This window comes from Budorcas taxicolor, chromosome 15, assembly GCF_023091745.1.
Source record: "Budorcas taxicolor isolate Tak-1 chromosome 15, Takin1.1, whole genome shotgun sequence".
Lineage (NCBI taxonomy): Eukaryota > Metazoa > Chordata > Mammalia > Artiodactyla > Bovidae > Budorcas > Budorcas taxicolor.
Genome location: NC_068924.1, coordinates 54,426,150 through 54,439,520, shown reverse-complemented (window position 1 = coordinate 54,439,520; position 13,371 = coordinate 54,426,150). Strand labels below are relative to the sequence as shown.

Sequence of the window (13,371 nt, the reverse complement as noted above, 5' to 3'; positions counted from 1 at the left end):
AAACCACAGTGCAAAAACCAGTTTCTCAACCTAAACCTGACTTTGTAAATAAAATGTACTGGAACACTGTCACACCCATTGGTTTATAGCTTATCTGTGGCTGCTTTTATGCTATAATAGCAGAGGAGAAGGCAATGGCACCCCACTCCAGTACTCTTGCCTGGAAAATCCCATGGACGGAGGAGCCTAGTGGGCTGCAGTCCATGGGGTCGCGAAGAGTTGGACACAACTGAGCAACTTCACTTTCACTTTTCACTTTCATGCATTGGAGAAAGAAATAGCAACCTACTCCAGTGTTCTTGCCTGGAGAATCCCAGGGACGAGGGAGCCTGGTGGGCTGCCATCTATGGGGTCGCACAGAGTCGGACACGACTGAAGCGACTTAGCAGCAGCAGCAGCAGCAGCAGCAGCAGCAGCAGCAGCAGCAGCAGCAACAGAGGCTGAAGACTTGCAACAGAGACCACAGGCCCAGAGAGCCTAAAATAATTACTTCCGGTCATTTACAGAAACAGTTTCTGATGAGTTCTTTCTAATAATATATTTTTTCAAATTATTTTTAATTTTTTAAATAGTTATTTATTTTTTCAGTTCATTTCAGTCACTCAGTCATGTCCGACTCTTTGTGACCCCATTGACTGCAACACGCCAGGCTTCCCTGTCCATCACCAACTCCTGGAGCTGGCTCAAACTCATGTCCATCAAGTCAGTGATGCCATCCAGCCATCTCATCCTCTGTTGTTCCCTTCTTCCCCTGCCTTCAATCTTTCCCAGCATCAGGGTCTTTTCCAATGAGTCAGTTCTTCGCATCAGGTGGCCAAAGTGTTGGCGCTTCAGCTTTAGCATCAGTCCTTCCAGTGAATATTCAGGGCTGATTCCCTTTAGGATTGACTGGTTGGATCTCCTTGCAATCCAAGTGATTCTCAAGAGTCTTCAACACCACAGTTCAAAAGCATCAGTTCTTCGTGCTCAGCTTTCTTTACAGTCCAACTCTCACATCCATACATGACTACTGGAAAAACCATAGCTTTGACTAGACAGACCTTTGTCAGCAAAGTGATGTCTGTGCTTTTTAATATGCTGTCTAGGTTAGTCATTGTTGCTTTACAGAATTTTGCTGTTTTATGCCACACATCAACATGAATCAACCATAGTATACATATGAAAACTCTTTTTATTTTTACATATCTTTAGAAGAAGATATTCTTGAACTAGCAATGATGATCTGGTTGAAAAGAATCAGATAACCATCACATAAGAAGTTCAGACAAGTCTGAAGTATTAATACTAGGGAACAGAAGGTATACTTTGAAAGTTAAGTTATTAAACTTGTAGGTTATTAACTGTATGACCTTAAGCAAGTCATCTCAGCATAAGCTCTGCATATATTCTTAGATAAAATGGGGACAATATCCATTTATCTTCTACAACTGTGAAAATTTAGAGATGACTTGCTGCCCTGCATAATTCAAGGTACAAAGTAGAAAAATGTTATGGATTTTGGATAATATATTTGAGATCACACAAATTCATAAACATTGTTAGTATAACTTCCAAAAGATTATACTCTGTATTAAAATCACAAAAGTTACAATCTTCTACACTGTTTTAATCTCCCAGTACTATAACTGCATTAGTTATGTTAATTCCCCATGAAACATGAATTTTAAAATATATCAAGTAAATGAATTTTAAACATAAATACTTACATGCAGTATACAAATATACAACAGCTGTAGATCATTGGGAGTTCATCCAATAGCTAAAAGAAACAGACAGGTAATAGGACTTGAATACTGTAGAGCTGCAATTATTATTCAAATCCAAAATAAAACATCAGAATGACTAAGAGTGTCACCTCTTATTATCTAATACATTTTACTAATTCTCATATATATATCATCATCTAATTTATTCTCAGTGTGTATATTTAGATTATTGTTTTTGAACAGTGAACTTATCTAGCCATCTATCTGTCTTAATGTACATATTTAAGTAGGATGCCTGACTCACTGCTCAGCTTGGATCATTCAGCATCATAAACTATGATAACATGCCTCCATCAAGGAATGATGTCCACTGTATATAGGCGATAGGCCCTATTAGTATTCTTTTGCATTTTTTTCTTCATCCTATAGCACCTAAGATAAATAAAATGGTTGGATGGCATCACTGACTCAATGGATATGAGTTTGAGCAAGCTCCAGGAGATGGTGAAGGACAGGGAAGCCTGGCATACTACAGTCCACAGTGTTGCAAAGAGTCAGACAAGACTGAGCAACTGAACAACCACTCATATATATAAGAGATAGTAATGGCTGGGGAAGTCAGTTAATGTAAGTGACATCAAAGTATGTCTCTGAAAAATAATATTATTATTAGCAATAATAACAACTATAGCTACTATATATTAAACGACAAGCTGGACAGTGTCCAGCTAAGTGTTATGATAGTTATTTCTTTTTTTGGGGGGGAGGGTGTATTTCTAATCCTTAAACCAATCCTATAGAGTTTATTCACTAGATATGCATTTAATGAATTCTTTAATAATATTATATGCTAGGCAACATGTTAGGAGCTGAGGATATGAAGAAAACAAGACATAATCACATAATTGCCCTGAGGGAATTCACAGTCTTTTGAGGTAGAGGAAATGAAAAATAAGTGATTAAATACACAGCAAGTATTCCCAAAAAAGAAGCAAAAGAAGCCAGAAAAGGTAGTGGCAGGAAATGAAGTGAGATGGCAAAGAAAGGCATTCTATGGAGAAGGAAGAGAATTTATGCAAAGCGATATATTCTAGTAAATTATTGGAATAATGAAAATGACAGCATTTGTGCAAGGTATTATGATTAAATGTTTCACATTCATTATCTCATTTAATTTTCACAATCCTAAGGTAGGAACTATTATCTACATTCCAAGATAAAAACACTGAAGCTTAGATGGTTTAAGTAACATTTCGAAGATCACAATGCTAATAAGTAACAGAGCCAGATTGTGAAGGGACTCTTTTATATTATGTTGCCTCCAAAACCTTTCACTTGAGTCACCTTTAAATGTTCAAAACCACTGGTATAACACAACGACAAGCTGCAAGTAAATCAACCCCCAGTTTTATGAAGATTCCTTTATTTAAAGTTTTGTACCAGGATCTACTGACTTTACATTAAACATCTAAATGGGTCTTTTGTATTTCCATTTAAAATGTTAAACTTTTCATTCCAAGTCTGTGAAAAATGTATTATTAGGGATTGCACTGAATATATAGGTCACCTTGGGCAGTATGGTCATTTTAACAATACTGTTTCTTCCAATCTAAGAACATGACATATTTTTCTACATGCTTGAGTCATCTTCAGTTTCTTTCATCATGGTTTTATAGTTTTCGAGTACAGGTCTTTTGCCTCTGTGAAGTCAAGTGAAAGTCACTTGGTCGTGTCCGACTCTTTGCGACCCCACGGACTATATGGTCCATGGAGTCCTCCAGGCCAGAACACTGGAGTGGGTAACCATTCCCTTCTCTAGGGGATCTCCCCAACCCAGGGATAGAACCCAGGTCTCCAGCATTGCAGGCGGATTCTTTACCAGCTGAGTCACCAGGGAAGCTTTGCCTCCATAGGTAGGTTTATTCCTAGGTATTTTATTCTTTTTGTTGTGATAGTAAATGGGATTATCTCAATTTCTGTTTCTGGTATTTCTTTGTTGGTGCACAGAAATGCAGCAGATTTATATATATTAATTCTGTATCCTGCAACTTTATCAGACTCATTGATGAGCTCTGAGAGTTTCCTGATGTTGCTTTAGGATTTTCTATGTAAGTATCCTATTATCTGCAAACAGTCAACATGTGATTTTTAAGGGGACACAATTCAGTTCACAGCACTGTAGTAGTATGTTTTGTAATATAAATTTTAATATTATTCAGGTATGGTGAAGCCAATAGATCAGGAGATGACTGCCACTGAAAAGGAATTTCCTGGTGGTCCACTGGTTACGACTCTGCACTACCAGTGCTGGGGCCCGAGTTAGCTCCCTGGTTGGGGAGCTAAGATTCTGCAAGCTCTGTGGCAAGGTCAAAAACAAGCAAACAAACAAAACAGGAGGTGAAAATTAAGGGGGAACTTTCTCCCTTCAAAAAGAAAAAGAAGGAAAAGATAGTTTGCTATTCACAGTTCGCAAGAAAGAACTTGCCATGCAGAACAGCATGGGAAAGCACCAGGGTCAGTCAGGAGGCAGAAAGAGCAAGAGGAAGGTATGGGCAAGAGCCTTTATAGATGTTTCCCTAAGAAATGCAAGGCAAGGGAAGGTAAGCAGGTTTAGAATTGACTAATTTGAATAACTTCAAGGGGCTCTAGGATATAGGTGTTATCTCTAATTATCTGGTTGTTGCTACTACTGTTCAAGCGCCTAGTCCAACTCTTTCCAACACCAAGGACTGCAGCATACCAGGCCTCCCTGTACCTCACCATCTACCAGAGTTTGCCCAAGTTCATGTTCATTACATCAGTGATATCATCCAGCCATCTCATCCTCTGACACCCTCTTCTCCTTCTGCCCTCAATCTTTCCCAGCATCAGGGACTTTTCCAATGAGTCGGCTGTGTGCCCAGATAACCAAAATACTGGAGCTTCAGCTTCAGCATCATTCCTTCCAGTGAATATTCAGGGTTGATCTCCCTTAAGATTGACTGGTTTGATCTCCCTGCTGTCCAAGGGACTTTCAGAAGTCTTCTCCCGCACCAGTTGGAAGGCATCAATTCTTTGGTGTTTTGCCTTCCTTACAGTTCAGCTCTCACAACCGTATGCAACCACTGTAAAGACTACATGGACCTTTCTCAGCAGAGTAATGTCTCTGCTTTTCAACACAATGTCTAGGTTTGTCATCACTTTCCTGCCAAGAAGCAACTGTCTTCTGATTTCATGGCTGGGACTACCAGGTACCTGGCACTAAAATGATTAGGGCAGAGAAATACAGCCTCCTGGAGTGTAAGAGGTAGTTTAGAGAATGGGTTCTGAATTGGTTAGTTTACATATAAAAGGCACAGTTCAGGCTGAGTAGTGTTGCTATATCTAAGAACTGGCTATCCCTCATATATTTATGTGCCAGAGCATCAAGAATACAGAAGATAATAGAGTTGTTACAAACTGAATGTTTGTGTCAAACACAAATTCATATGCTGAAGGTCTAACCTCCAATCTGATGGTATTTGGAGATGAGTCTTTTGGGAGGTAATCAGGTTGAGATGAGGTCATGAGGGCAGGGCCCTCATGATGGAACTAATGCCATTCTAAGAAGAGACACTAGAAAACTAGCAAGAAGGTGGCTGACTCCAAGCCAGGAAGAAAGCTGTCTCACCAGATCTGATAATGGTGATACCCTGATAAAAATCGATTGTTTTTAAATACAATACTAAATACCATCTAGTCTACGGTATTTTGTAATGGCAGCCTGAGATGACTCAGTCCAGTTCAGTCGCTCAGTTGTGTCCGACTCTCTGCGACCCCATGAATTGCAGCACGCCAGGCCTCCCTGTCCATCACCAACTCCCAGAGTTCACTCAAACTCATGTCCATCGAGTCGGTGACACCATCCAGCCATCTCATCCTCTGTCATCCCCTTCTCCTCCTGCCCCCAATCCCTCCCAGCATCAGAGTCTTTTCCAATGAGTCAACTCTTCGCGTCAGGTAGGCAAAGTATTGGAGTTTCAGCTTTAGCATCAGTCCTTCCAATGAACACCCGGGACTGATCTCCTTTAGGATGGACTGGTTGGATCTCCTTGCAGTCCAAGGGACTCTCAAGAGTCTTCTCCAACACCACAGTTCAAAAGCATCAATTCCTCAGTGCTCAGCCTTCTTCACAGTCCAACTCTCACATCCATACATGACCACTGGAAAAACCCTACCCTTGACTAGATGGACCTTTGTTGGCAAAGTAATGTCTCTGCTTTTGAATATGATATCTATGTTGGTCATAACTTTCCTTCCAAAGAGTAAGTGTCTTTTAATTTCATGGCTGCAATCACCATCTGCAGTGATTCTGGAGCCCCCAAAAATAAAGTCAGCCAGTGTTTCCACTGTTTCCCCATCTATTTCCCATGAAGTGATGGGACCAGAGGCCATGATCCTCGTTTTCTGAATGTTGAGCTTTAAGCCAACTTTTTCGCTCTCCTCTTTCACTTTCATCAAGAGGCTTTTTAGTTCCTCTTCTACTTTCTGCCATAAGGGTGGTGTCATGTGCATATCTGAGATTATTGATATTTCTCCCGGCAATCTTGATTCCAGCTTATGCTTCTTCCAGCCCAGCGTTTCTCATGATGTTCTCTGCATAGAAGTTAAATAAGCAGGGTGACAATATACAGCCTGAGATGCCTAGTACAGTAGTAAATATGTGGTGTCCGGTCAGATATGTGTGGAGAATGCTCTGAAGGGAAAAAGATAAGAGTAGTTCTATTTCAGTGACAAAAGGCTGATGGGGGAGGCAGGGACATCAGTTAGGAACCAGTTGTAGGAGTCTGGGTTGGAGATAATGTATTAAGGCAGAGGCAGATGGAGAGCGCCAGAGGTAGATGCACTCAAGAGTTATTATACAGAAGGTCAATCAAGAGGTTTTAGAGTTTCCAGAAGTGAGAAAAGCAGGAGAAATTAGAAATGAATCACAGGTTTTGGTTTGGGTTTTGGATGTAAGGTGGTTTCATTCACTGAGATAGGGAGCAAAGGAGAAATAAGGGTAGTATTTATTTATAACCAGAACATCTGCTGTTGACATTATAAAGTCTGATATTGCTTATATTACTACCTAACATTTAAGCTATTTTTATTTTTGTATTATAAACAACGTTATAAGTGAACAAACATTTTTCTTTGGTTTTAGTTTCTAGGATAAATATAATTATTTTTACTTAGTTGAAATACATGAATATTCTTTTACTAGCATTTTTCCACTAACATCAAACATATTTCATGCTCATTACAGAATACATAGAAATAGCAGAAGAACACAAAGAAAAAAAATTTCTTCAATTTTTACCCTCCCAGGCTTATCAGTAACTGTATATATCAGTTAGTGAACGCATAAAAGAATCAATTGAATGAGTGAATAGATGAAAAGAAAATCTGGGCGAAGTCTCCTAAAAACTTAAAGCTCCTATAATCATCAATGCAAGATAAAGTCCTAAAATGAAACAAAACAAAACAAATGTGCATCCTAATCTTGTCCCTAACTTCCAGTCAGATAACTTTCCCTCTCTTGGGCTATTCTTCCATTTCTAAAATTTACTAATTTGGACTAAATTTTAAAAATCTCTTTTAATATTAAGGTTCTATGATTCTAAATTGTCCTTTGGTTGGTACTTTTCACCCCTTATGTGAAGGCCATCTGCACACACCAATTATCTCTACAATGCTGTGTCCTTAATCCTACTCCCAAATGTACTGCTCCTGACTGGCTGCCACAAAAACGTGACACAATGATCACGAGGAAGGAGTCAGGAAAAGCCTCCATAAGGGCACACACAACTCAATACTACTTACAGGAACGAATCACTAACCATGGATCAGTAATGGTGGTTCAAACATTCTGACTGACTGAAGGAAAAGGAAGGAAATTAACATTTATTAGACACTTAATTAACAGATCCTATGATGGTCCTTTCATATATCAATCAACTGATCCTCATAATACTCCTACAGGTATTAGACTCATTAGATAAATGAAAAAATTAAGGCTCAGCAAGATTAAGTGGCATGACTATGCTTAAATAGCCAATAAAATGGTTGAATCAGAACTGGAACTCATGTAGCAGCCACCTAGGAACAATAAATCTAAAGAAAATATCACTGTAGCTCTGCTGCTGCTGCTGCTAAGTCACTTCAGTCGTGTCCGACCCTGTGCGACCCCACAGACGGCAGCCCATCAGTCCCTGGGATTCTCCAGGCAAGAAGACTGGAGCGGGTTGCCATTTCCTTCTCCAATGCATGAAAGTGAAAAGTGAAAGTGAAGTCGCTCAGTCGTGTCTGACTCTTAGCAACCCCATGGACTGCAGCCTAGCAGGCTCCTCCGTCCATGGGATTTTCCAGGCAAGAGTACTGGAGTGGGGTGCCATTGCCTTCTCTGCACTCTAGCTCTAAATCATTCTTAATACAGAACTGTCAATAATTGCTTGTGCTCAGTGTGGGCAGGAATAAAAACAGGCCTCCACTTTCTCTACAGCTACAACAAACTAAGTTCAGGCTGGTGAAATGGTCTGCTGACCACCAGAGGCAGATATGTGGCAACTCTGCCATTTTTCACTTTGCTTCAGCAATTGTGCCTAACAAATAACAGCCTATCACTGTGGAGCCAAATTTATCCTGGAAGGAGACAAGACAGGGAGAACTTGCAGTGAATATTTATGATCATTTTATGTTTACATTAAGAAAATGGAGAAGCTATTAAAACAAATCCTTCAATATTGATGACTCCTCCTTCCTCCTCAATCATTGGTAAAATGGGTCATATTTCATTTCTGTCCAGTTACACAAGCACATAAAATCACAACAGTGTAGAAAAAGGGAAAATGAAATAAGGCATATGTAAAATGTGTCCACGAAGTTGATAAAACAGTACAATAATAATGACAAAAACATAGTGCCAAAGATCTCAGGATCAAAGGCCATTTTGTCCATCCAAATGTGATGTTATCTTGGTGACAATCTTGCTAACAACTAAGTTTATCAGCAAATCAAAGTGTGTCCCACCGCTACTCAAAATGCAGGTTAAAATAATGGCTCAAAGAGGATAAAGTCCCTGAGGCTTTAACGGGCCTGTGGTTAGTTCCCTAAACCACATCTTCCACTTCGTTCAATGCCTGCTCTGAGCAGATACTCAATAATGTAACAAATGCTAGCTGTTATTACTGGTAGCGCTGTCACCGTCATCACCACATCCATCCTCCCGCTGTACGGCTACAACCATAATGTATCAGTACTGCTGTCAGTGCCCTGAGAGGCCAAACCTACTCACAAATGTGGGTTCCAGTTGGCCCGGCAAATTCCTGTTCATCTTTGACAATTTAACTCAAACAAATGTGAATTTGTGTGAAATCCCTTTTCTGACCTCCCTACCCTAACAATCGCTTTCTATAGCACTCTGTATATACCTTCATCATTGCATTCACTAGCATATTATCTTCAATCCTAGAACACAGATTTCTTGAAAGAAGGATTATATATAATCTTTACCTGTGCATACCTATTAGCTAGGTATCAAAAAAAATTTTTTTAACTAATGAAAATATCTGTCCAGCCTATGCTTGAGAACCTCTAAAGACAGAGGACTCAAGATGTTCTAAGGTAGCCCTTACTATCTACTGGCTAAGAAAATTCTTCCTTATGTTGAGCAAGATGACTCAATCTTTAACCCCACTAGAACCACGTAGAATAAACCTGGTCCTCCTGGTGTCAACCTTAAATACTGATTTGTAAAACATTTATGTTGTGGTACATGCAAGACCCAAGGGATAAGTATACCAAGGTCAACTAGACAATCCTTGGTCCTCGGTAACTCACATTCTGATACAGAAGTCAGACACATAAATATAAATAAAATAACATGGATAAGGGCAATAATACAGATGCATAAAGCGTGTTATGAAAGAATACATGAGGGGTACAAATCTCACCCTGAGGCCATGGAAGGCTTCCTAGAGGAGCTACCACTTCACCTGAGAGTTTAAAAGACAAACTGGAATAGTCCACAAGAGAGAGACCAGACGTAAACAAATGCAAAGAGAAAGCCTGGTGCATACAGCTGAGAGGGGGTAACTGAGCATATCTTCTCTTCTTCAGGCTAAACATTCCCAGTTCCTTCCTCAGGCATCATGACTAGATTTTCAGTTCTTTCACCATTCTGAGGTCTCTCATTTGAATACATTGCCAGGTCGCAGCTGGGGAGCCTCTACATCACCACCCCAGCTCAGATACCTAGTCCTGTCTGATATCCTGTCTAAGCACACTGGCCCAGTTTCCTCATGTGTGGAAGACACACACACTAACTTCCAGGGTAAACATTTTAGGAACAGTAGACAGCAGGAATGATCCTTGAAATTTTAAAAGTTATCTAAGTCTTAGAAAACATGTGTTAAGGGAATGTCAGAGAATACTGCATGCAAAGATTTAGACTCTAAGTTTTTACATTGTTCTGGTCATATGTCACTGTATTAAAAAACCACCTCAAAACTCAGCAGCTTAAAATAGCAGTGTTTACTTTGCTCATTCATACACATTGAAAGCAGAGTTGAGAGAGGACAGTCCATCTCTACTTCACTCAGTGTGAGCTGGGATAGCCAAAAGGCTGGGAGCTGGAATCACCCAAAGACTTGCTCACTCAATTTTCTGGCAGTTAATGTGGGCTAAAGTCTGGGGATTACGTGTGAGGTACAGCAAAGACATCTATGTTTGGCCCTTGCAAGTGGCTTCTTTACTGATGCTGGTTTCTAAGAGTAAGCATCCCAGGAAGACTAGGCAGAAGCTGTATTGCTTTCTGTGATTCAGATTTGGATGTCACACAGCTTTGAATCTGCTATAGTCACAGTCTTGCCCAGTAATCAAGGGCAACAAATATTCTATCTCTTGAGGAGAGTCAATGTTACCTTGCAAGAAAAGCAGGTGGGATGGGATATGTGGGTGTGAACATCCTTGGAAAATATGATAATCTTACCACGTAAATAAAACTCAATGCTGAGTTAAATATCCCTAATATTAGGAGGCAGTCTGCTTTAGGATGAAAGGTATTCTGACTGGTTTGTTAGTATTATTATTCCACCAAAGCACCTCTGGCGTCTTTAAAGTCTCTTCTTTAAAACAAACATAAACATGAATTTTTCTTATCACAAAAGTACTTCATATTTACTGCAGGAAATTTGCCAAATGCAGAAATGCAGAAAGAAATAGAGCTGCATGTAAACCCATAGACCAGGAGTTTCTATAATTTAATATTTCAATATAACTCTTTTATCATTCACTTGTGTGATTAACTAAATGGGATGGTGATTTCTTAAACTAAGGTAGAAGCAGTAAAACAGGGAGAGTAGGTAGATCTAGATATATGTTAAAAATAAAATCAGAAGGACAAATTAAATATGAGGGATGAGGAAAAGAAAGAAATCAGGGATGGCTCCAGGTTTTTGGATGTTTCCATTCCCATTTCCATTCAGCAGATGGGTGGGTGAGGGCATCACAGGGGAATACCAGGGAGGAACAGTTATGGGAAAAGAAATAAAGAATTATGTATTCCTCATGTTAAAGGTTGAAATGTCTATGATATGTCAAACATGCTTGGATATACAAATCTATAGCTAAGAGGTAAGATCAAAACTGAATAGAGATGTTTTGAATCATCAGTGTATAGGTCACATTCAAAGTTATGAGATTATATAAGATCACCTAGGAAGGAATACAGAGAAGATTGCTGCTGTTCAGTTGCTGAGTGATGTCCAACTCTTTGCGACCCCATAGACTGTAGCATGCCAGACTCCTCTGTCCATGGGATTTACCAGGCAAGAATGCTGGACTGGGTTGCTATTTCCTTCTCCTGGGCATTTTTCCAAACCAGGGATCGAACCCACGTCAGGAGAATCTGCATTGCAGGCAGATTCTTTAATTCTGAAACACCAGGGAAGCCCACAGAGAACGTTCAGTTCAGTTCAGTAGCTCAGTCGTGTCCAACTCTTTGTGACCCCATGAATCGTAGCACACCAACTTCCCTGTCCATCACCAACTCCTGGAGTTCACTCAGACTCACGTCCATTGAGTCAGTGATGCCATCCAGCCATCTCATCCTTGGTCGTCCCCTTCTCCTCCTGCCCACAATCCCTCCCAGCATCAGAGTCTTTTCCAATGAGTCAACTCTTTGCATGAGGTGGCCCAAGTACTAGAGTTTCAGCTTCAGCATCATTCCCTCCAAAGAAATCCCAGGGCTGATCTCCTTCAGAATGGATTGGTTGGATCTCCTTGCAGTCCAAGGGACTCTCAAGAGTCTTCTCCAACACCACAGTTCAAAAGCATCAATTCTTCGGCGCTCAGCCTTTTTCACAGTCCAACTCTCACACCCATACATGACCACAGGAAAAACCCTAGCCTTGACTAGACGGACCTTAGTCGGCAAAGTGGCTCTGGGCAAAAGAGTGGCCAGTAGAGTAAGGAAGAAACCTGGGTGAATTTCATTTTCCATTAGACAAGGAAAACCAGGAAGTCAAGATAACTGTTTCACGAAGAAAAAGTAAACACTGTATGGAATGCTCAGTTCAGTTCAGTTCAGCCGCTCAGTCGTATCTGACTCGCACTGCAACACCGTGGACTGCAGCATGCTAGGCTTCCCTGTCCGTCACCAACTCCCAGAGCTTGCTCAAATTCATGTCCATTGAGTCAGTAATGCCATCCAACCATCTCATCCTCTGTCGCCCCTTCTCCTCCTACCTTCAATTTTCCCCAGCATCAGGGTCTTTTCCAATGAGCCAGTTCTTCCCATGAGGTGGCCAAAGTATTGGAGCTTCAGCATCAGTCCTTCCAATGATTTCCTTTAGGACTGACTGGTTTGATCTCCTTGCTGTCCAAGGGATGCTCAAGAGTCTTCTCCACACAGTTCAAAAGGATCAGTTCTTTGGCACTCAGCTTTCTTTACAGTCCAGCTCTCACATTCATACGTGACTACTGGAAAAACTATAGCTTTGACTAGATGGACCTCTGTAGGCAAAGTAATGTCTCTGCTTTTTAATATGCTGTCTAGGTTTGTCATAGCTTTTCTACCAAGGAGCAAGTGTCTTTTAATTTCATGGCTGCAGTCACCATCTGCAGTGATTTTGGAGCCCAAGGAAAGAAAGTCTGTCACTGTTTCCATTGTTTCCCCATCTATTTGCCATCAAGTGATGGGACCGGATGACATGATCTGTTTTTTGAATGTTAAGCTTTAAGCCAACTTTTTCACTCTACTCTTTCACTCTCATCAAGAGGCTCTTTAGTTCCTCTTCTCTTTCTGCCATAAGGGTGGTGTCATCTGTATATCTGAGGTTATTGATATTTCCCCCTGTAATCTTGATTCCAGCTTGTGTTTCATCCAGTCTGGCATTTCACATGATGTACTCTACATTTAAGTTAAATAAGCAGGGTGAGAAAATACAGCCTTGATGGACTCCTTTCCCGATTTGGAACCAGTCCGTTATTCCACGTCCGGTTCTAACTGTGGCTTCTTGACCTGCATACAGATTTCTCAGGAGGCAGGTAAGGTGGTCTGGTATTCCCATCTCTTGAAGAATTTTCCACAGTTTGTTGTGATCCACACAGTCAAAGGCTTTAGGGTAGTCAATGAAACAGAAGTAGATGTTTTTCAGGAACTCTC

The 13,371-nt window shown here is 40.5% G+C and overlaps 1 protein-coding gene across 1 annotated transcript in view; it reads right to left on the bottom strand.

Moving 5' to 3' along the window:
• ACER3 (alkaline ceramidase 3) overlaps positions 1 to 13,371 on the bottom strand; it is a 141,918-nt gene that overhangs the window by 55,491 nt on the left and 73,056 nt on the right. Inside the window, exon 4 of the mRNA XM_052653093.1 lies at positions 1,707 to 1,759. Within this exon, the coding sequence (XP_052509053.1) occupies positions 1,707 to 1,759 (53 nt within the window). The remainder of the gene's footprint in view (positions 1 to 1,706; positions 1,760 to 13,371) is intronic.